Source organism: Amphiura filiformis, chromosome 6, assembly GCF_039555335.1.
Source record: "Amphiura filiformis chromosome 6, Afil_fr2py, whole genome shotgun sequence".
Lineage (NCBI taxonomy): Eukaryota > Metazoa > Echinodermata > Ophiuroidea > Amphilepidida > Amphiuridae > Amphiura > Amphiura filiformis.
In genome coordinates, this window is record NC_092633.1 from 44,653,203 (window position 1) to 44,677,864 (window position 24,662).

At 38.4% G+C, this 24,662-nt stretch overlaps 1 protein-coding gene across 1 annotated transcript in view; it reads left to right on the top strand.

The window, feature by feature from the left end:
- The window catches only part of LOC140154546 (uncharacterized), a 34,007-nt gene extending 18,163 nt beyond the window's left edge, over positions 1–15,844 (top strand). The window contains exons 2-3 of the mRNA XM_072177112.1: positions 14,291–14,384; positions 14,431–15,844. Of these exons, the coding sequence (XP_072033213.1) occupies positions 14,291–14,384; positions 14,431–15,843 (1,507 nt within the window). The 3' untranslated portion in view covers position 15,844. The remainder of the gene's footprint in view (positions 1–14,290; positions 14,385–14,430) is intronic.
- The last annotated feature ends 8,818 nt before the right edge of the window (positions 15,845–24,662 follow it).

Here is a 24,662-nt window from a genome sequence, read left to right on the forward strand (position 1 = left end):
TATCTACAGTAGACAGCATCCATGGATGTCTTCATTAATCTGGTGCTATCTACAGTAGACAGCATCCACGGATGTCTTCATTAATCTGATGCTATCTACAGTAGACAGCATCCATGGATGTCTTCATTATTCTGATGTTATCTACAGTAGACAGCATCCATGGATGTCTTCATTAATCTGGTGCTATCTACAGTAGACAGCATCCATGGATGTCTTCATTAATCTGATGCTATCTACAGTAGACAGCATCCATGGATGTCTTCATTAATCTGATGCTTTCTACAGTAGACAGCATCCATGGATGTCTTCATTAATCTGATGCTATCTACAGTAGACAGCACCCATGGATGTCTTCATTAATCTGGTGCTATCTACAGTAGACAGCATCCATGAATGTCTTCATTAATCTGATGCTATCTACAGTAGACAGCATCCATAGATGTCTTCATTAATCTGGTGCTATCTACAGTAGACAGCATCCATGGATGTCTTCATTATTCTGATGTTATCTACAGTAGACAGCATCCATGGATGTCTTCATTAATCTGGTGCTATCTACAGTAGACAGCATCCATGGATGTCTTCATTAATCTGATGCTATCTACAGTAGACAGCATCCATGAATGTCTTCATTAATCTGATGCTATCTACAGTAGACAGCACCCATGGATGTCTTCATTAATCTGATGCTATCTACAGTAGACAGCATCCATGAATGTCTTCATTAATCTGGTGCTATCTACAGTAGACAACGTCCATGGATGTCTTCATTAATCTGATGCTATCTACAGTAGACAGCATCCATGCATGTCTTCATTAATCTGATGCTATCTACAGTAGACAACGTCCATGGATGTCTTCATTAATCTGATGCTATCTACAGTAGACAGCACCCATGGATGTCTTCATTAATCTGATGCTATCTACAGTAGACAGCATCCATGAATGTCTTCATTAATCTGGTGCTATCTACAGTAGACAACGTCCATGGATGTCTTCATTAATCTGATGCTATCTACAGTAGACAGCACCCATGGATGTCTTCATTAATCTGATGCTATCTACAGTAGACAGCATCCATGAATGTCTTCATTAATCTGGTGCTATCTACAGTAGACAACGTCCATGGATGTCTTCATTAAACTGATGCTTTCTACAGTAGACAGCATCCATGGATGTCTTCATTAATCTGATGCTATATACAGAAGACAGCATCCATGGATGTCTTCATTAATCTGATGCTATCTACAGTGGACAGCATCCATGGATGTCTTCATTAATCTGATGCTATCTACAGTGGACAGCACCCATGGATGTCTTCATTAATCTGATGCTATCTACAGTAGACAGCATCCATGGATGTCTTCATTAAACTGATGCTATACAGTAGACAGCATCCATGGATGTCTTCATTAATCTGATGCTATCTACAGTAGACAGCATCCATAGATGTCTTCATTAATCTGGTGCTATCTACAGTAGACAGCATCCATGAATGTCTTCATTAATCTGGTGTTATCTTACAGTAGACAGCATCCATGGATGTCTTCATTAATCTGATGCTATCTACAGTGGACAGCATCCATGGATGTCTTCATTAATCTGATGCTATCTACAGTAGACAGCATCAAGGATGTCTTCATTAATCTGGTGCTATCTACAGTAGACAGCATCCATGGATGTCTTCATTAAACTGATGCTTTCTACAGTGGACAGCATCCATGGATGTCTTCATTAATCTGGTGCTATCTACAGTGGACAGCATCCATGGATGTCTTCATTAATCTGGTGTTATCTTACAGTAGACAGCATCCATGGATGTCTTCATTAATCTGATGCTATATACAGAAGACAGCATCCATGGATGTCTTCATTAATCTGATGCTATCTACAGTAGACAGCATCCATGGATGTCTTCATTAATCTGATGTTATCTACAGTAGACAGCATCCATGGATGTCTTCATTAATCTGATGCTATCTACAGTAGACAGCATCCATGGATGTCTTCATTAATCTGATGCTATCTACAGTGGACAGCATCCATGGATGTCTTCATTAATCTGATGCTATCTACAGTAGACAGCATCCATGGATGTCTTCATTATTCTGATGTTATCTACAGTAGACAACGTCCATGGATGTCTTCATTAATCTGGTGCTATCTACAGTAGACAGCATCCATGGATGTCTTCATTAATCTGGTGCTATCTACAGTAGACAGCATCCATGGATGTCTTCATTAATCTGATGCTATCTACAGTAGACAGCATCCATGAATGTCTTCATTAATCTGATGCTATCTACAGTAGACAGCATCCATGGATGTCTTCATTAATCTGATGCTATACAGTAGACAGCATCCATGGATGTCTTCATTAATCTGATGCTATCTACAGTAGACAGCATCCATGGATGTCTTCATTAATCTGATGCTATCTACAGTGGACAGCATCCATGGATGTCTTCATTAATCTGATGCTATCTACAGTAGACAGCATCCATGGATGTCTTCATTATTCTGATGTTATCTACAGTAGACAGCATCCATGGATGTCTTCATTAATCTGATGCTATCTACAGTAGACAGCATCCATGGATGTCTTCATTAATCTGATGCTATCTACAGTGGACAGCATCCATGGATGTCTTCATTAATCTGATGCTATCTACAGTAGACAGCATCCATGGATGTCTTCATTATTCTGATGTTATCTACAGTAGACAACGTCCATGGATGTCTTCATTAATCTGGTGCTATCTACAGTAGACAGCATCCATGGATGTCTTCATTAATCTGGTGCTATCTACAGTAGACAGCATCCATGGATGTCTTCATTAATCTGATGCTATCTACAGTAGACAGCATCCATGAATGTCTTCATTAATCTGATGCTATCTACAGTAGACAGCATCCATGGATGTCTTCATTAATCTGATGCTATACAGTAGACAGCATCCATGGATGTCTTCATTAATCTGATGCTATCTACAGTAGACAGCATCCATGGATGTCTTCATTAATCTGATGCTATCTACAGTGGACAGCATCCATGGATGTCTTCATTAATCTGATGCTATCTACAGTAGACAGCATCCATGGATGTCTTCATTATTCTGATGTTATCTACAGTAGACAACGTCCATGGATGTCTTCATTAATCTGATGCTATCTACAGTAGACAGCATCCATGGATGTCTTCATTAATCTGATGCTATCTACAGTAGACAGCATCCATGGATGTCTTCATTAATCTGGTGCTATCTACAGTAGACAGCATCCATAGATGTCTTCATTAATCTGATGCTATCTACAGTAGACAGCATCCATGGATGTCTTCATTAATCTGGTGCTATCTACAGTAGACAGCATCCATGGATGTCTTCATTAATCTGATGCTATCTACAGTAGACAGCATCCATGAATGTCTTCATTAATCTGATGCTATCTACAGTAGACAGCATCCATGGATGTCTTCATTAATCTGATGCTATACAGTAGACAGCATCCATGGATGTCTTCATTAATCTGATGCTATCTACAGTAGACAGCATCCATGGATGTCTTCATTAATCTGATGCTTTCTACAGTGGACAGCATCCATGGATGTCTTCATTAATCTGATGCTATCTACAGTAGACAGCATCCATGGATGTCTTCATTAATCTGATGCTATACAGTAGACAGCATCCATGGATGTCTTCATTAATCTGATGCTATCTACAGTAGACAGCATCCATGGATGTCTTCATTAATCTGATGCTATCTACAGTGGACAGCATCCATGGATGTCTTCATTAATCTGATGCTATCTACAGTAGACAGCATCCATGGATGTCTTCATTATTCTGATGTTATCTACAGTAGACAACGTCCATGGATGTCTTCATTAATCTGATGCTATCTACAGTAGACAGCATCCATGGATGTCTTCATTAATCTGATGCTATCTACAGTAGACAGCATCCATGGATGTCTTCATTAATCTGGTGCTATCTACAGTAGACAGCATCCATGGATGTCTTCATTAATCTGATGCTATCTACAGTAGACAGCATCCATGGATGTCTTCATTATTCTGATGTTATCTACAGTAGACAACGTCCATGGATGTCTTCATTAATCTGATGCTATCTACAGTAGACAGCATCCATGGATGTCTTCATTAATCTGATGCTATCTACAGTAGACAGCATCCACGGATGTCTTCATTAATCTGATGCTATCTACAGTAGACAGCATCCATGGATGTCTTCATTAATCTGATGCTATCTACAGTAGACAGCATCCATGGATGTCTTCATTAATCTGATGCTATCTACAGTAGACAGCATCCATGGATGTCTTCATTAATCTGGTGCTATCTACAGTAGACAGCATCCATGGATGTCTTCATTAATCTGATGCTATCTACAGTAGACAGCATCCATGGATGTCTTCATTAATCTGATGCTATCTACAGTAGACAGCATCCATAGATGTCTTTATTAATCTGATGCTATCTACAGTAGACAGCATCAAGGATGTCTTCATTAATCTGGTGCTATCTACAGTAGACAGCATCTATGGATGTCTTCATTAATCTGGTGCTATCTACAGTAGACAGCATCCATGGATGTCTTCAATAATCTGATGCTATCTACAGTAGACAGCATCTATGGATGTCTTCATTAATCTGGAGCTATCTACAGTAGACAGCATCCATGGATGTCTTCAATAATCTGATGCTATCTACAGTAGACAGCATCCACGAATGTCTTCATTAATCTGATGCTATCTACAGTGGACAGCATCCATGGATGTCTTCATTAATCTGATGCTATCTACAGTAGACAGCATCCATGGATGTCTTCATTATTCTGATGTTATCTACAGTAGACAGCATCCATGGATGTCTTCATTAATCTGATGCTATCTATAGTAGACAGCATCCATGAATGTCTTCATTAATCTGATGCTATCTACAGTGGACAGCATCCATGGATGTCTTCATTAATCTGATGCTATCTACAGTAGACAGCATCCATGGATGTCTTCATTAATCTGGTGCTATCTACAGTAGACAGCATCCATGGATGTCTTCATTATTCTGATGTTATCTACAGTAGACAGCATCCATGGATGTCTTCATTAATCTGATGCTATCTACGGTAGACAGCATCCATGGATGTCTTCAATAATCTGATGCTATCTACAGTAGACAGCATCCATGGATGTCTTCATTAATCTGATGCTATCTACAGTAGACAGCATCCATGGATGTCTTCATTAATCTGATGCTATCTATAGTAGACAGCATCCATGGATGTCTTCAATAATCTGGTGCTATCTACGGTAGACAGCATCCATGGATGTCTTCATTAATCTGATGCTATCTACAGTAGACAGCATCCATGAATGTCTTCATTAATCTGATGCTATCTACAGTAGACAGCATCCATGGATGTCTTCATTAATCTGATGCCATCTACAGTAGACAGCATCCACGAATGTCTTCATTAATCTGATGCTATCTACAGTAGACAGCATCCATGGATGTCTTCATTAATCTGATGCTATCTACAGTAGACAGCATCCATGGATGTCTTCATTAATCTGATGCTATCTACAGTAGACAGAAGCACCCATGGATGTCTTCATTAATCTGGTGCTATCTACAGTAGACAGCATCCATGAATATCTTCATTAATCTGATGCTATCTACAGTAGACAGCATCCACAAATGTCTTCAATAATCTGGTGATATCTACAGTAGACAGCATCCATGGATGTCTTCATTAATCTGATGCTATCTACAGTAGACAGCATCCATGGATGTCTTCATTAATCTGATGCTATCTACAGTAGACAGCATCCATGGATGTCTTCATTAATCTGATGCTATCTACAGTAGACAGCACCCATGGATGTCTTCATTAATCTGGTGCTATCTACAGTAGACAGCATCCATGAATATCTTCATTAATCTGATGCTATCTACAGTAGACAGCATCCACAAATGTCTTCAATAATCTGGTGCTATCTACAGTAGACAGCATCCATGGATGTCTTCATTAATCTGATGCTATCTACAGTAGACAGCATCCATGGATGTCTTCATTAATCTGATGCTATCTACAGTAGGACAGCATCCATGGATGTCTTCATTAATCTGGTGCTATCTACAGTAGACAGCATCCATGGATGTCTTCTTTAATCTGGTGCTATCTACAGTAGACAGCATCCATGAATATCTTCATTAATCTGATGCTATCTACAGTAGACAGCATCCATGGATGTCTTCATTAATCTGGTGCTATCTACAGTAGACAGCATCCATGGATGTCTTCTTTAATCTGGTGCTATCTACAGTAGACAGCATCCATGAATATCTTCATTAATCTGATGCCATCTACAGTAGACAGCATCCACAAATGTCTTCATTAATCTGGTGCTATCTAAAGTGGACAGCATCCATGGATGTCTTTAGTAATCTGATGTCTTTATTAATCTTATGCCATCTACAGAAGACAGTGTCCGTGGATATCTAAATCAGATGAGTGTCATTTCATTCAGTAATATCCTAGCAACCGAGTACTATTTAAAACACTTTGGTCAGGACCATGAGACAGTGGCGGATTTAGAGCAGTCGGAGGGGCCAATTTGAGAAAATTTAGAAAATGTGCCATTGTGTCGCGCTTGGTCCGGAATATTCTATCCAAGGAACTCAAAATATTTACAGGATCAGAACGATTCTGATTTGCATTTGTCTTGTCTGTCATGGCAGGGACGGATTTTTGAGGCCGACCCCCTCCCAAAAGGAGGGAATAGAAAGGGTGAATGTGAAAAAGAGCAGAAAAAAGGGAGAAAAAGCATTACCTAAAAGTTTTTATCTTTTACAGTGTTATTGAAAAAAATTATGACCGTTTACATGTCTAAACTCGAATGTATATTTATTAGAATCAACCTTAATACACCAGTTGCCAGATCATTTTCAAATTCATCATGTCTATTTATTATGCTTACACAATTCTATAAGTCATCAAACTTTCTCAATGTCACGTATGACTGGGTTCGGACTTGAACTTGGCTGCCAAATGAATTTGCAAATACAAATGACGACTAGGGTCATGTGATTTTAATAACAAAACAAAATCTTACGCTCCAAAGATTTAATTCTTAAACAAAATTTGCATGAATTGCAAAATTACCGAACCTTTCAGCTGTTCAGCTGTACAAGAACAGACTCACTGACAAGGGCATTGGTTAAGGTTAATTAGTATACTGTACTGTACAAGGCGCATATATTACTGTCAGATTTTAAGAACTTGCAACATATTCGGTTATACACCTTCGCGAGTGAATTTAAAGGACAATGGCGGTCTCCTCCAAGAAAGTGGCCGAAATTGACTATAATTTCTTACAATGTGGAATTTGTTTCGAGAAATTTACTCGACCTAAAGTGTTAAAATGTCTACATTCGTATTGTGAATCGTGTTTAGAGCGAACTCCACAACAAGAAGGCTGGATAACTTGTCCAGAATGCCGGCATAAGACAAGAGTTCCTCGAGGTGGAGTGGGCAATTTGAAGGATAATTTTCTCATGAATTCACTAATTGATAATGCCAAAGTGAGGAGTCAGTTAATGATGACAAAGACCAAACAACCATTAATGTGTAATTGTTGTAAGAAACAAATACCAGCTGTAGCGAGGTGTTTGGATTGTAACAGGTATGTTATAACACAGAATAAGCATTATGTACACTCTTAAAAGGTTTAGTCGAAACTATAGTAAAATAGCATCTCGTTAGTCTAGTCAAATTTGACATGGTTTCTAGTCAAATTTGACATGGTTTCATAGTCAAATTTGACATGATTGCCAGTCACATTTGACATGATTGCCAGTCAAATTTGACATGATTGCCAGTCAAATTTGACTGGACATCATGTGAAGCTAGTGAGATTTTATTTCATTAGGAATCTACAATAGTCAAATTCGACTGGCCTTTTAGGAGTGTAGGCCTTTTGTTTAATTATAATGTTTGGATTATATGTTTTCATGGTGAAACGTTGATTTGAGAGTGATTTCTTCAGAGTCACATATTGATGACCTTTGTCACCTTTGTGACAAAAAGGTAACTTTTAATTTATTTTATATATTATATATTATAGTTATAATAATTGACTTAATGATCAGTGGCGGCGCTAGGAATTTTTTCGGGGGGGCATCCGGGGGTGGGGGGCAAAGTGAATTTCAGGGGGGGGGGGAATTGGCAAATTTTCCGTAAAATTGCCGCAAAAAGTGGAAATTTACGTGATTTGGGTTTTTTGCCTCAAAAGTGTGGAGGGGGCAAGAAAAATATTGGGGGATGCCCCTTACCACCCGTAGCGCCGCCACTGTTCATGATACGTGTAATAACGTGTAATACGTGTATATAATAACTTTAAGGTGGGTTGGTGGGGAGTATGGCATAGCGGTGTTTACACTCAAATATTGAGACAAAAAACCTGAGAGAGGTCTAAATAAAGAATATCCCAAGGCTTGACATAATGAATTGTAATTTCACGTGACTTTCGATTTGATATAGGCCTACTATTGGCCTTAACTCAAGAACCCCGAGACCTATTGAAATGCAGATGCTCTGACTCATTTCCTATATAAGATCAATGTGTATTATATTTAATATTTTACACTGCATGTCTTTTAGACTTTTAAGTTTTAAACTTTTAAGTTTTAAACTTATAAAAAAGTTAAATGGCTAAAACTGGTAAAATATAGTTTCTGACATTCCACTCGCATATTATGCTACGGTGTGCCATGCTACCCATAGGCTTCAACATAAAAAGTCCCAAGTTTTGAGTTATTTTAAGAACCACTGAACCAATATTAGGCTTGTTTGTGCTCATTTTAATGCACTTCTCATGCTGATTCCAAAATATGGTCATGAATTATTTTTTTCAAATTTGTCGTCTGCAGTCAACACCAGCATGGAGAGGGCTAAGTTTGTTGAATGTCTAGTTAAGTCACACCAAAAGCTACCAAACAACAAAAGCTCCGAATATTTGGTTCAAGAGCAGGTGTCAAATAAAGGCCAATGACCAGATAACGTTTGTGACATCACATAGGAATAGAATTTCTTGCCTAAGAAATATTTTTGCCTAAACCGCTATATAAATTTCGCATATTTAAAATAGAAGTTTTTATACTTTTCCTCACAATAGGACCTACTTGTCAATAATTGACCATTGCTACCATTTGTGACTCACCGCGAGCATACCATGCATCACTATTAAAAAAAATAGTGTTAAATAGGCCCCATGAAAACTATTTGAGCAACACCTTTCAAACACGTAACTAACACTGTTATTAACACATTATTTCGTTGAAAGTTTAACACATGACACTTTTATTTCACGAATTTTATCACTAATTTTAATACAAAAATGTTAGAATTTTAACACTCGTGTAGTCGTGACTACTACACGTACAGCAGTTCACATGCTATTTAAATGTTATGAAGGTGCGAATGTTAAAATATATTAAACATATTAAATTGACATTTTAGTGATTGTCCACCGCTTTAAGGGGGTACTACACCCCTGGCCAATTTTGTGCCTATTTTTGCATTTTTCTCAAAACTTATAGAGCATTGGTGACAAGTAAGATATGTAGGGGCAAGGTCTACAACTGCTACACTGGAAATTTTATTTCAGCACAGACAACAGCTGTGGAGTTACAGTCAAAAATGAGGGAAAACCAATATTTGATCAATAAATCAATAACTACTTGTCTTGAGTTGCTGAATTTTCAGTGCAGTAGTTGTAGTCCTTGCCCCTATAATATACATATCTTACTTGTCACAATGCGCTATCATTTTTGAAAAAATACAAAAATAAACAAAAAATTGGCTAGGGGTGTAGTACCCCCTTAATGAAATTGAGTTTCAAAGTTTAACCGAAGTGTGATATACATGCACACAAAATTACTTGAGAAATTGTTTCTTTAGTTTCATTTCAGTGAACCAAAACTGTTTTGTGAACTATTTTCTTGGAAAAAGAATTGCGCGCTCTTTCTAGGTACGCGACGTCAAAACTTTCAAAATGATGTTAGTTAATTTTTGTTTTCAAACCTAGTTTTTTGGACTATTAGTAATATTTACGTTGTTTTAATTTAGACTTGAAGACCCATTCAGTGATCCCAGCGAAAGTGTATAAAAATAAAATTGTTAATAAATTGCTTAAAAGTGAAGGATAAGTCATTCAAATTGTCATTTGGTATATTTGAAATGGAAAAATTTGGCAAAAAACAAAGAAAACAGCAGTAATAACGAAGTTGAAGCCCCATTCGAATACATGTAGCTAATTTAGATACTGTCAGTATCTACATTTATAGATTCATGTAAATTCGTTATTTTTGTCTTAAATACACGGCTTTCGGCAGAACCACTAGCAGGCTATGTTTACATATTTATGTACGATAAAGGTACCAAAGTCTGAATTTTGATGATTTTTACGATCGACCGGATGAGCAAATCACTGAATGGGCATTTAAAATGGATAGAACAGCTTCCTATCATTTATTGCTAATCTAATATTACAAATTAAAATTAGACAAAAATCATACATATTTATGGCTTTAAAATGCATTGTTTGTGAAATAGGAAATGACCTCATCTAAACAATTTAGCCTATTTATGATTCTAATACATACATCTCCCTTATCATTTCATTTTCATTATATTTCCACATTCTTTATCAAGTTTGAAATGCCTCACATACCACCTTACCAACAAATAAAATGAAATACCTGTCGCTTCGGTGTTCAGTCGGGGGATTCCCTGAATTTGCTGATATCATTCTTTGTTCTCCAAAGACAGCTCTAAAAGACCACACGAAACAATTAATGCTGCCTTGGCCAACAGCATGTAACAAAACCACCTATGGCAAAATATTCCCGATATCCCTTTTTTCAGTCGAAAAAAAGTTATTTAAATCGTATTTTCTTTTAAAAAAACACACTGTATGAAAGAAAATACTGAAACCATGGAATCTTTTATGTTAAACAAATAAATAAATCAGCAATAAACATCTCAAAAGAAGTAGATAACCCCCTTAAATAATGGCCATTATTCAAAAAGGGCTATTGTATTACAAATCTGTAAAATGCGTTGGAAGCAGAATTTATTTCTGCACATTTTGACACCTCATTTGATACGATAGCCTAGAAAACAATAAAACACCGGTCAATTTAATGTAGTGAGGTCCAGATTTGAAAGTTGCACTTGAATACAAATTTTTACAATACAAAAACACTCAGATATCATTACACAGATTTCCTTCCATTACACTGAATACAAAATCAATACAATTTACTGCAACTTTCAAATCTTGGGTTACATTGATTTAAATGTACGCTGTGACGTCAATATTTAGTCAATTGCTAGTGAGGTGTCAAAATGTGCAGAAATTAATTCTGCTTCCAACGCATTTTACAGATTTGTAATACACTCTCCCGTTTTTGAATAATGGTCATTATTTAAGGGGGGTAGTTACTTTTTTTGAGATGTTTATTTAGCGATCCACTAAAAATACACTCCCTTACCCTTTGGATCATGCATTTTGACACTGTCACCATGGAGCGTTGGTATAAATTGACAACTCCCTCCTAGATCACTTACGTCAAACAGAGAGTAAATAATAATACACAAAATCATACGCGTATGGAAAATGTTTAATGAACCTAATCATGATGACACAATTCAAAACATGCAATATAATTTGCTATATACAATATACTATAAATAAGAACAAAAAATTAGGAATTGTGACTTACGGGATCTGGAATGCGCGTTTTGAGCGTTTCGACATTATTTTTTGTGGGACATGATAGCACATCAGACATATCGAATTGCATTCTGAATACGAAGAATGTCTTTCTGATATCAAATTATTTTCATTTTTGGAATTCACGATATTTGGACTTATTGCTTTCCTCCCTCGGATCCTGGGAACCTTGGAGCTAGCATTATGACAAATTATTAAAATTTGATATTTTTCACATTTTTGATATATAACAGTCCTCGAAGTAAATTTTATATATGATATATTCTTAAAGTATATGTAGCTGGGAGGAAAAGCCGATGATCAATTGAAAATTTTGACCTTTCATATTGAAGATATGGATTTTTCCCCAAAAGACCTATTTTTTGTGTTTGGGGAAAAAATCCATATCTTCAATACGAAAGGTCAAAATTTTACTTGAGTACTGTTAAATATCAAAATATAAATTTTTAATCATTTGCCATAAAATGTGTATTACATTGCGAATTTCAAAAATCTAAATTATTTGATATCAGAAGGACATTCTTCGTATTCAGAATACAATTCGATATGTCTGATGTGCTCTAATGTCCCACAATAAATACTGTCCAAACGTTCATACCCCATCCCTTAAGCCTCAAAACAATTCATGCTCATTTCTTTGACTTCATTGACATGATGATGCGAACCAAAACTAAACCGAATTCTCATGGAAAAGTATGTCTCCATTTCCTAAATCACGACTTCATACATTCTGCAATTGTCACGAGGTTAGCAAATTTTTGATCGAGCACAAAGTTAACATAAATCTTTCTTGGAAAAAAGACAATTTGCTTTTTTTGCATTTGTCCTAATTATATTGTATCTAATTTTATGCGGATTTCATATAATTATAGAAAATGAAAATGAAAGAAAATAATCAATCCTTCGATCAATGTTCAAGCAAGATTATTGGAAAATCATTATAAATTAGAAAAATACCTTTACATGTGGAATGTTTATATTTGAATAAATGCTTTTCCTCTAAAAACCCAAAAAACCCCCAAAAACCCAAAAACAAAAAAAACAACAACAAAAATTGTTTAATTGTTAAACACAGTTTTGGAGCATTCCTAACATACTTAAGGACCAGAAATATCTGTCAACATTTTGCTTATGGTTGAAAACAATGAATTATGATCTATCCCCACATCAACCCTTATTATAGTAGGCCTACATCTCGTAAACTGATTTTTATTGCTAGGAGTGTACATCGAGTACATGTCACAGACAAGACTTGAATTTTCATCGGAAAGTTTAATTTGTGGATGTCCCTCGACAAGTTCTCTCTACAGCAGTCTATTATTTTACATGTCAAAGTCAAAGTTAGAAATAATACTATCCAAATATACAAACAAACACCTGCAAATGACCTCGAACTTAAAGCATGACGTCTGAAGTTCACGTGAATACAATTGAATCAGGGTCCGTATAATGATACAATTAAAGGTGTATTTGTAAACAAGAAAATTGTATGCAATTGAACAGTGGGTTAAATTCAACTGGGACATGGTCTGCAGAAAATGCCAACTCCAAAATACGAGTAGGCCTACTTACCTAATTGATATATGCATTTCGTCGGATCGAACCCGGGATTCGAACTCAGGGAACCTCAATCATTTTTGGTGGGTACGGGTATGCTCCCTCGGAATTTTGAGGTGACGGGTCTGTGAAAGCTGACGACGTACCGATTTGTGGTTAAAATCGCCTGGAATAAACCAAAAATAAATCACAACATTGAAGCCACGGTGACTACTTGAATGAAACAAGAAACAGATAAAAAAGTTTACCATTACTCGTGTACCATGGTGTACCACCATTACCCGTGTACCATGGTGTACCACCATTACCCGTGTACCATGGTGTACCACCATTACCCGTGTACCATGGTGTACCACCATTACCCGTGTACCATGGTGTACCACCATTACCCGCGTACCATGGTGTACCACCATTACCCGTGTACAATGGTGTACCACCATTACCCGTGTACCATGGTGTACCACCATTACCCGTGTACCACCATTACCCGTGTACCATGCATGGTGTACCACCATGATTACATTCTCTACTTGACCAGGGAAGATCTTCCTGACATGACTGATAAAGGATATCCGCGGTGAGTTGGCACTCTGGCAACTAAAGCAACTAAAGCAACAAGGGTTTAGGTGCAACTTTTGAATATTAAACATGTTAAAGAGGACGCCCCGCTTGGCCAGTTCTTCTGTGAAGAACTGACTTACACCTGTTACTTTGATGATAGACAGAACAGAATTTACATGGATACATTTTAACCTGGACTAATTCCCTAAGGAACTTAGACCAAAAGTGGGGCATCATCTTTAAGGCAAATGAGGCATCAAACTTAACTGTTCCGTTTCATTTTGTATTGTATGCTTTCTGAAATTGAAAAGTATTAATTGTGTGTGTTGTTTTATCTTACTCAACACAGGTATCTATGCAAAGCATGCAAGACAGCTCATCAAGGACTTGATGCATTACGTCATCACCAGGTGGCCTCCATGGATGACATGCGCTCTGGGAAGGTAGTTCCTCGTTCAGCAACGCCCGTACCCAACCAACCTGCTCGAGACATCCGACAGGAAAGCAGAAGTATACTGCCTCACATGTGAGGAACTCATCTGTAAAGATTGTAAACCAGCGGGATCCAAATCCTCCAAACATCATCACATTGATCCACAACAAGCTGCCAAACTGAAGAAAGTCGAGCTACAGAAGCGAGTACCATCTTTGGCACGCGTATGTGAGGCTCTGCTTGTTGCTGAAAGACAAGACGGTGAAACCAAGCATAGCATCGAGGCCAGAGCACAGCTTGTTCAAGCCCAGCTGGACGAAGCGGCCACGGCTATGCATGCCAAGATAGATCAAGAAAAACGAAAAATGTTAGCTGAAGTGAATGACATCAAATCGGCTAGACTTCGAGGATTGCAAGACCACAAGAACAAAACTTCGTACATGAGAAAGCAAGCTCAGAACGTTTACGACGTCGCTAAGAACGCCATAACACAAGCTCCCGCCGCGGCTTTCCTGTCGCTGTATCCATCATTAGACAGCAAGATACAAGATCTTTGCGACGGGAAATTCAGGCCCCGTCCAATAGACAGAAATCCAAAACCATTTGCATTTGTCCCCAATAATTCCAGGGATGACGACCTCCAGCTCGGTACCATAGTAGAGGAGTGTCGAGAATTTCCGGTTCGTTTCAAGAGCGCTTGTGGAATAGCCGCATGTCCAAATGGAGACTTAGTCATAGCTGATCATGACATGGACTGCGTTTCTGTCTTCAATGTTGCTGGACAATCTAAATTAACTCTCCAGACACCAAACCCTAGTGATGGCATTCACAATGTTACAGATGTAGCAGTCACCTCAAACGAAACCCTTCTTTTAGTCGATAAATCACACAACGTAAGGGTGTTCAACAAAGAAGGCAAGTTTCTACGCAAGATTGCTACGCCTAAAATCGGTGACAAACCGGATCCAATCGGAAGACCTCGCTCTGTCACTGCTTACCAGATGGGTGAGAAAGATTATATGATTGTTGGCTACCACGGAGTATCTGCCCTCACCATCCATAATCTAGAAACAGGTTCCGTTCTCGCTAAACTATCACCAGCTATTCGCCCAGGTTGTCTCGCTGTGACGCAAGATAATCGTATACTTGTGAGTGATTACGACGCAGGAACGGTGGTCGTCTTAAGTCTAACGGGCCAAAGACTAGCAAGCATTGATACAATGACGCAAGGCAATCGTCTCAAGGCTTCAGGAGTATGCAGCGATGGTAATGGTAATCTATACGTCGCGGTTCACTATCCGGATAAAGGCACAGCGCAGATAAGACAGTACAATGAGGCAGGAAAGTTCCTTAGCTGTGTTGCCGAAGGCCTTCAAAATCCGCAGAATATGGTGTTTACAAGAGACGCTGTTCCAAAACTTGCAGTAGCAGATGAAGATAGTGTGAAGTTGTTTAAAATAAATTACTGAAAGCTATAAAACTCAATTTTGAGATATTTTAATAAACTCAAATAGTATAGGATAATAGGATGATGTTTTAGCGCATCATGCGCAATACTGTAAAGTTTCGCCAAATGGCGCGAAGGGGTTACTTTGACTAAATGTTATTTTCACACACAAATAGGAGCTATACTTCCCCTTGAAATCTAAACAAGAATTAAGGGTTCGTGTCCTTATTTGCTGGTGGGATTTGTACGGAAGGGCACTTTTACTTTGTGCCTAAAATTCAAGTTAAGTCAAGAAGCCCATATGCGCCATTAGGCGAATCTCTACGTATGATTGTGTATACAACTATTCGACTGCAGAAGTTGATAAACTTAAAGATTTCGTGCACGACGTGACAATCACTATGTCTATTAAGATGGAGTCAGCAATTTGTAAGGGATGGCTTCAAACTCAACCGCCGGCGCCCTGACAGCGATTGGACCTTGTTTCTTCTCTTCGGAAGAATGAAACGCGGATAAACTTCCGATTCTTCCATGAGAGTACAATCAATCGAACTAAACCCGTAAAAATTGAATAGGCCGCGAGTAAAACATGTTTCTCGCCCCTCCCGCTTCCTTTTTTGAGGCCACATTGAGATGCATTTTATAACCTTATTAATATACAAGAAAGAAAAACTTCTGGACGGTTCTGTGATCATTACAGATTACTGTCACATCCAAATTAGATTTCTGGAAATTTTCTTAATCCGCGTGATACATACGGTTTCAAAAAAGAAGGCAAGTTTCTACGCAAGATTGCTACGCCTAAAATCGGTGACAAACCGGATCCAATCGGAAGACCTCGCTCTGTCACTGCTTACCAGATGGGTGAGAAAGATTATATGATTGTTGGCTACCACGGAGTATCTGCCCTCACCATCCATAATCTAGAAACAGGTTCCGTTCTCGCTAAACTATCACCAGCTATTCGCCCAGGTTGTCTCGCTGTGACGCAAGATAATCGTATACTTGTGAGTGATTACGACGCAGGAACGGTGGTCGTCTTAAGTCTAACGGGCCAAAGACTAGCAAGCATTGATACAATGACGCAAGGCAATCGTCTCAAGGCTTCAGGAGTATGCAGCGATGGTAATGGTAATCTATACGTCGCGGTTCACTATCCGGATAAAGGCACAGCGCAGATAAGACAGTACAATGAGGCAGGAAAGTTCCTAAGCTGTGTTGCCGAAGGCCTTCAAAATCCGCAGAATATGGTGTTTACAAGAGACGCTGTTCCAAAACTTGCAGTAGCAGATGAAGATAGTGTGAAGTTGTTTAAAATAAATTACTGAAAGCTATAAAACTCAATTTTGAGATATTTTAATAAACTCAAATAGTATAGGATAATAGGATGATGTTTTAGCGCATCATGCGCAATACCGTAAAGTTTCGCCAAATGGCGCGAAGGGGTTACTTTGACTAAAGGTTATTTTCACACACAAATAGGAGCTATACTTCCCCTTGAAATCTAAACAAGAATTAAGGGTTCGTGTCCTTATTTGCTGGTGGGATTTGTACGGAAGGGCACTTTTACTTTGTGCCTAAAATTCAAGTTAAGTCAAGAAGCCCATATGCGCCATTAGGCGAATCTCTACAGTATGATTGTGTATACAACTATTCGACTGCAGAAGTTGATAAACTTAAAGATTTCGTGCACGACGTGACAATCACTATGTCTATTAAGATGGAGTCAGCAATTTGTAAGGGATGGCTTCAAACTCAACCGCCGGCGCCCTGACAGCGATTGGACCTTGTTTCTTCTCTTCGGAAGAATGAAACGCGGATAAACTTCCGATTCTTCCATGAGAGTACAATCAATCGAACTAAACCCGTAAAAATTGAATAGGCCGCGAGTAAAACATGTTTCTCGCCCTCCCGCTTCCTTTTTGAGGCCACATTGAGATGCATTTTATAACCTTATTAATATACAAGAAAGAAAAACTTCTGGACGGTTCTGTGATCATTACAGATTACTGTCACATCCAAATTAGATTTCTGGAAATTTTCTTAATCCGCGTGATACATTGGACTTACTTGGACTTATTGCTTTCCTCCCTCGGATCCTGGGAACCTTGGAGCTAGCAGCCGTTTCACCATGGAAGTCCATATGCCTCTGTTTGTGACCATACTCCTTGCATTGTAAATTGATGTAATCCCAAGTTCTTGGCAGCTGCTTTTTATGTTGTCAAGCCAGCGCTTTGGGGGTCTACCTCTAGGCCTGTGTCCAGGTATTCTACCTTCTAGGGCATGTTTAGGGTATCTGTCCTTTGGCATCCGTACGATGTGTCCAAAGTAGAACAGTTGTTTGGCTTTGATTTTGTCTAGTATTGTGACCTGGCTGCTTGTTGCCTCTCTTATTGATGTGTTCCGTAGCCTATCTCTTCTGGAGACTCCCATTATCCACCTTAAACAAGACATCTCGAACACCAACAATCTCTTCTCGTCTCTTTTCTTAAGCGTCCAAGCTTCTGCCCTATATGTTGCTATTGACAAGATTAGCACCTGGTAGAGTTCCATTTTTGTGTTGATACTAATTTCTTTTGACTTCCATATTGTGGTTAACTTCCGCATGCTTCCCATTGCCAGTCCAATCCTCCGTTTGATGTCTTCCGTACTGGTTGAATTCTCTGTGATAACTCCTCCCAGGTAGGTGAAGGTTTGGACTTGCTTCAGTTGGTCACTTTCTATGAAGATGGTTATTGGGTGGCTGACTTTGTTGATGATCTGAACTTCAGTTTTCCCCTTATTTAGAGTGAGGCCAAATTTCTTACTTTGAGTGTGGACTAGAGTTACAAGTGATTGAAGATCTTCCTCTGAATCTGCCATTAAAACAATGTCATCGGCAAACCGCAGATTGTTGAGGGTTTTGCCTTGGATTTTGATGCCAGTGTCCAGATCCTGGATTGCTAAACTGATGACTAATTCCAGTAGTATGTTGAATAACTGTGGCGATAGGATGCAACCCTGCCTTACTCCTGTGGCAGTCCTGAACCACTCTGTGATATCTTTGTCCACCCTCACTGCACTTTTTGATGTGCCATACAAAGCCTGTAAGAGTCGGACTATCTTGTCCGGGTAACCTAGGTGCTTCATTGCTGCCCAAAGTCCATCTTGCCACACGGTGTCAAAGGCCTTCTGGTAATCTATGTAGCAGAGATACAGCGCCTTGTCTATTTCGGTGTATTTTTCTGTTATTTGTCTTAGTGTAAAAAGCTGGTCAACAGTGCTACGGCCTGGTCTAAACCCTGCTTGTGATTCGGAGAGTATCTCCTCAGTTTGCTTTTTCATCCGGCTGTGAAGTATGCTGCAGAAGACTTTCCCTGCGAGACTTAGTAGGCTTATGCCTCTATAGTTGGCACAGTCTAATTTGTCCTTCTTTTTGAAAATGGGGACAATGATTGCTTTGCCCCAGTCCTCTGGTACACATTCGGATTCCCAGATCCTTCGGCATAATTTATGAATCATGTCTATTCCTGTATCACCAGCAGCTTTTAATTCCTCTGCTGTGATACCATCATGTCCAGCTGCTTTCCCTTCCTTAAGGTGTTTCAAGGCTAGTTCCACTTCCTCTCTGATTATTCCTGGTTCAGTATCACTGGATTGAGTACTGGATAATGTCTGTAGTATGGTTGAGTCAGTTGGACCTGGCATGTTATACAAGTCCGAATAATTTCTCTCCATCTATCCTTGATTTTTTCCTCGTCAGTGAGAATATTTCCTGCTTTATCTTTTACACTTTTCATACGGAGAGTTTGTTTCCCTGTTAGGGTTTTGATTGTTTGGTAGACCTGTCTAGTTTTAGAGGCTTGGTGGCAATGATCTACCTCCTTGCACAGATTGTTGATCCAGATGTCCTTACACTGTTTTGACTGTCTTTTGATCTCTCTGTTCAGGAAGTTGTATCTACTGTTTTTGAGTTGTCTGTAAGCTTTTGTTGCTTAATCTCTCTCCTTTCGTCACATAATTTGAGTACTTCTGCTGAAATCCAAGGCTTTTGTGGCTTTGGTTTCTTGAGGCCTAGTACGTTTTCAGATGTTTCCTTGAAGCTTTGTTTTATTGAGTCCCATAGGTCCTCCACCTCAAGGTCTGTGTCTGGTACATCTAGAAGTGGTTCAAATCTGCCCCCTATTTGGATCTCAAATGAACTTCTGGTTGTAGAATCCTGAAGTTTTTGAATGTCATATTTACTCTGTCTCAATGGTTTGGGCTTGACTTTAAGTCTAAGCTTGAAGTTGGCGAGTACCAATTGGTGGTCGGAACCTGTGTCAACACTGGGAAAACTTCTGGCCATAGAAATGCTACTTTTCCACCTTTGCTTTATCAGGATGAAATCAATCTTGTTCTTGGTTTTACCATCTGGGGACTCCCACGTCCACTCTCTGCTTTCCTTTCCCAGTCAGTTCCAACTTTGGAATTAAAATCTCCCATTGTGATCAAGATGTCTTGTGAAGGTGTATTGTCAATAGTCTGTTGCAGCTGATCATAAAATTGATCCGCTTCTTCTTCGGTTGATGAGGAAGTTGGAGCATACGCTTGAATAATTGTCGCTGCACCAATTTGCGTGCGAAGTCTGGCTGATATCAGTCTCTCTGAGATTGGGTTATAGCCCATCAGTGATCGTTGAGCTGTCTTGTTGAGGATGATAGCAACTCCTTTTCTGTGGATGGACTCATTTCCTGAGCTCAATATTTGATACCCATCTTTCGTAAACTCCCCTGAGTCGCACCAGTGGGTTTCTGAGATCCCAAGTATTTCCCATTGCAGATGATCTAACTCATGTAAAAGGTGTTCCAAGTTCCCCCTTGGTGGAGTGTCCTTACATTCCACGTACCTATACCTATGGTTTTTTTCGCATTTAATAAGGCTCTATTCCCATCAGGTTTGTCAGCATCAGTCCTTCTAATTGGGGCTCGGGATGGTGTTCGCCCTGCTGTAGGAGGACCATCATTCCTTCCGATTAGGTTTGGGGCTGATGCATCATGATGCTCTGCTTCCTGCAGGCTCTGAGGTCGTGGAGTTAGTCTATTAGTCGGGGCTTTAACCCGAGTGCTATTGGATTTCTTCATGGTTTTTCGGTTTCAGTGGTCTTTTACCATGGTAGAGCGAAGGACCTTGACTTCTCTCCCTACAGGTCACTACAGATGTTGAATGTAGATTTCTTGAAACTGTAAGATGTCACTACAGCGAGCAAGCAATACTCTATAACCTTCAGACTGCTCCAACAGCCTTCAGGTCATAGAGTATTGCCCCCAGAGCCCCCTGTCTGTTAACTATGCCGCAAGGCAAAGCCGTAACAGGTGATACGCGATTGACTAGCAATCTTCGTGAACGTGGGGTTGGTAACTACAGAGAGGCGATTAGGAACAGGAGGGCTGATGGTATTGCCTCCTGCGCCTACAACCTTATAGTATAGTAAGAATAGCAAAGCAAGCAAAGGGTAAGTAGCATGCGGGAGGAAGGCAAGAGCATGCAGGGAGAAAGAGGGGTTAGGTAGGGAGAGCACAGCAAAGGTTGGAAGTGCGCGTCATGCAGTCAATTAACACCCGTGATACATACGGTTTCAAAAATATAACTATAGTTTGATCAGCTCGTAATAGGCGGGAAGTGTTAAACTTTTACCACTACGCTGAAAAGTAGATCCACGTTAGATTACAATTAGTTAACCTGTCTGGTCTTAATACTTTGATATTAATCCGCGATGTTATAAGGCCCGCCGATTGCGAGCTGATCAAAGTATACAGTTTTAACTGAGTGAAATTTCAAGAAAAGATTATAAAATTAAGCATGAAGATATTTGTAGGACCTTAACCATTACCCAAAATAGGGAGGAAGGAGCCAGTAAACAATACTGAACTCTTCTTAGCAGTATAGCTCGGTAGCTCGCAGTTAATGAGACCCTTAATTGATAATAATACCTAAAATACAGGTTACTCCAAACGTGTAAATGGTTATTGAATGAATTATAGGTATAAATCGTCTTATGTAAAAGCAGATATTTGCTGTCAGCCGTAGAGTAGACATGGTAGAGGCCCAAGCGTTACACCTATGTTTCAGATGGATATTTTATGTTTGTACAACCATACATACGAGCGTACGAGGGTGGGTCTTGTATGAAAAGACAGATGTAGCTTTTGTGAGGTTTGTTTGCTTTTTAAAAATGATCTTCCCATAGGAGCTCGACAACGACCCATAATATGAAAGGGTTACAGCTCGCACTACCCCCATCGCCGGTCTACGCCAATTTGGCACAACTTGGTCAATTTCTACAAACTTTTACGTCTTTCAGCAAATGCCATTTTGTAAGACTTGCTTATTAGCAATCCTTTTTTGGACGGTACAGTATTTGCTCTAGCCTTTTGGGCAACGAGAAAGGAATGATTGTAGAAGTTGTGTTTAATCTTGGCATAGACCAGGACCGGGGGTAGTGCGAGCCGTAACCCTCTCCTATAATAGGTTGTTGTCAAGTTTCTAAGGAAAGACCATTTAAAACAAACAAACAGCAAGCAAACCCCAGTAAAGCTACAATAAAGACTCATTTTATTCTAAGTGTATTTTTTAATTTGACTGGATCTCATTATATATATCCCTTTGCTTTGTACGCGTAATTCGTGTGTGAATCTAAATACGTCGTCGTCGTAGTAGTATCCCAGCAAACACAAAAACGTTTTAAAAACGTTTTAAAAAAGTTTTATTTTGGCTTTTGGTTTCAGTAAAAACGTTTTAATAACATTAAAATGTCGGGTTATATAAAGGTCATGAAAACGTTTTAAAACGTTTGGTATGAAAACACACTACAACAATATTTTTAAAATGTTTTCAAAATGTTATTCTAAACTATTTTTACAAACATTTTTTCCCAATGTTCTTAAAATGTATTTTTCAAAACGTTTTAATAACATTTAAATGTCGGGTTATATAAAGGTCATGAAAACGTTTTTAAAACGTTATTGCAAATATTTTGGGCAAACATTTTTCGCAAAATATTTTGTCAACCCCAAAATAACATTCTGTTTAGAATGTTTTGTATCAAGTTTTCAAAAATGTTTTTGAAACGTTATAAAAACGTTTTTATACCCTTAATATAACCCGACATTTAAACGTTTTCTATAAAACATTTTGTGTTTACTGAGCAGTTGATTATCAAGAAATGTTTTTAAGGTTATGAAAACGTTTTATACTCTTAATATACCCTTTATATAACCCGACATTTAAACGTTTTCTGACAACCTTTTATAACCTTTTGCGAATGATGTCGAAAACGTTTTGTGTTTGCTGGGATAACATTGATTATTGGTGACTTTCGCACAGTCATCGGTAATTTCAACATACCAAGCATAACGTCATCTCAACATTCCAGAAATGGTTTCAACCTGCGTTACTTTGATGGTATTTCAAGATCAACATTTAGTTCTGCATTGTTATTTATGTAATTATGTTTTTGCAAAAAACATTGATATCAAACATATTAAAATATTTACTTTACATTAATCATTATAATGAGATAGGGTGTGTGTATGGGGAGGAGGGGGTTTATGACGTGTACTTGTGTACTACTTGAGTCCTATCCCAGCAAACACAAAACGTTTTCGACATCATTCGCAAAAGGTTATAAAAGGTTGTCAGAAAACGTTTAAATGTCGGGTTATATAAAGGGTATATAAAGAGTATAAAACGTTTTCTGTAAAAAACATTTTTTATAAAATATTGCACATTCAAACAAAAATGTTTTACAGAAAACATTTAAATGTTGGGTTATATAAAGGGTATAAAAACGTTTTAATAACATTCCAAAAACATTCTTGAAAACTTGATACAAAACATTCTAAACAGAATGTTATTTTAGTTGAAAAAATATTTTGCGAAAAATGTTTGCCCAAAATATTTTCAATAACGTTTTAAAATGTTTTCATGACCTTTATATAACCCGACATTTAAATGTTATTAAAAGGTTTTGAAAAAACATTTTAAGAACATTTCTGTGTTTGCTGGGTTCAAATATTTTAACATAATGTTATTTAGTATTGACACAATATTTGGCAAAAATGTTTGCAAAAATAGTTTACAATAACATTTTTTGAAAACATTTAACAATATTGTTGTAGTGTGTTTTCATACAAAAGGTTTTAAAACGTCATCATGACCTTTATATAACCCGACATTTTAATGTTATTAAAACGTTTTTACCTAAACCAAAAGCCAAAATATAACTTATTTAAAACGTTTTTGTGTTTGCTGGGATCTTATATCTTTAAATGCACCACCGGTAAAGAGAGGACCCTATTCTGTTAATATCTTAAGTAATACCGGTAAAGAGAGATAGAGCCCCATTAGCTCCTCATCTGTATGATGCACTGTTCAGCACAGGCATGTTGATATCTTTAGTAAATGTTCATAAATACTTTGGTGGGGAGGCTGGGCAAAATGTAGGGGGTCAAAAAGTTTTAGGTCTTCAAAGGGGGGGGGCAAAAACTCCTTATAGAAGTGTTGTTAGCGATTCCCTTCTGTCTGCTCTGGTGGTTACTGTTTTGCTCACTTTCTTTGCCTCACTCCTGTGCCAAACGTTGTGCCTGTTTCACCTATGTAGGACAAGTCGCAGCGTGTCTTTTGGATGTACCAGCTGTTTTCTGAGAGTGTGATACGCACATTGTACAACAGGAACTATAGCGTTGTGACGGAAGAGGAGGACAAAGTGGAAGAAGAGAAGAGAGCCATCGAAGCTTTTAGAACATGGGTATCCTGATTGGACCTTTATAAAAGGCCAAAGACCAGATACATTGCGATTTGTCCTACATTAGATTCTCTTGA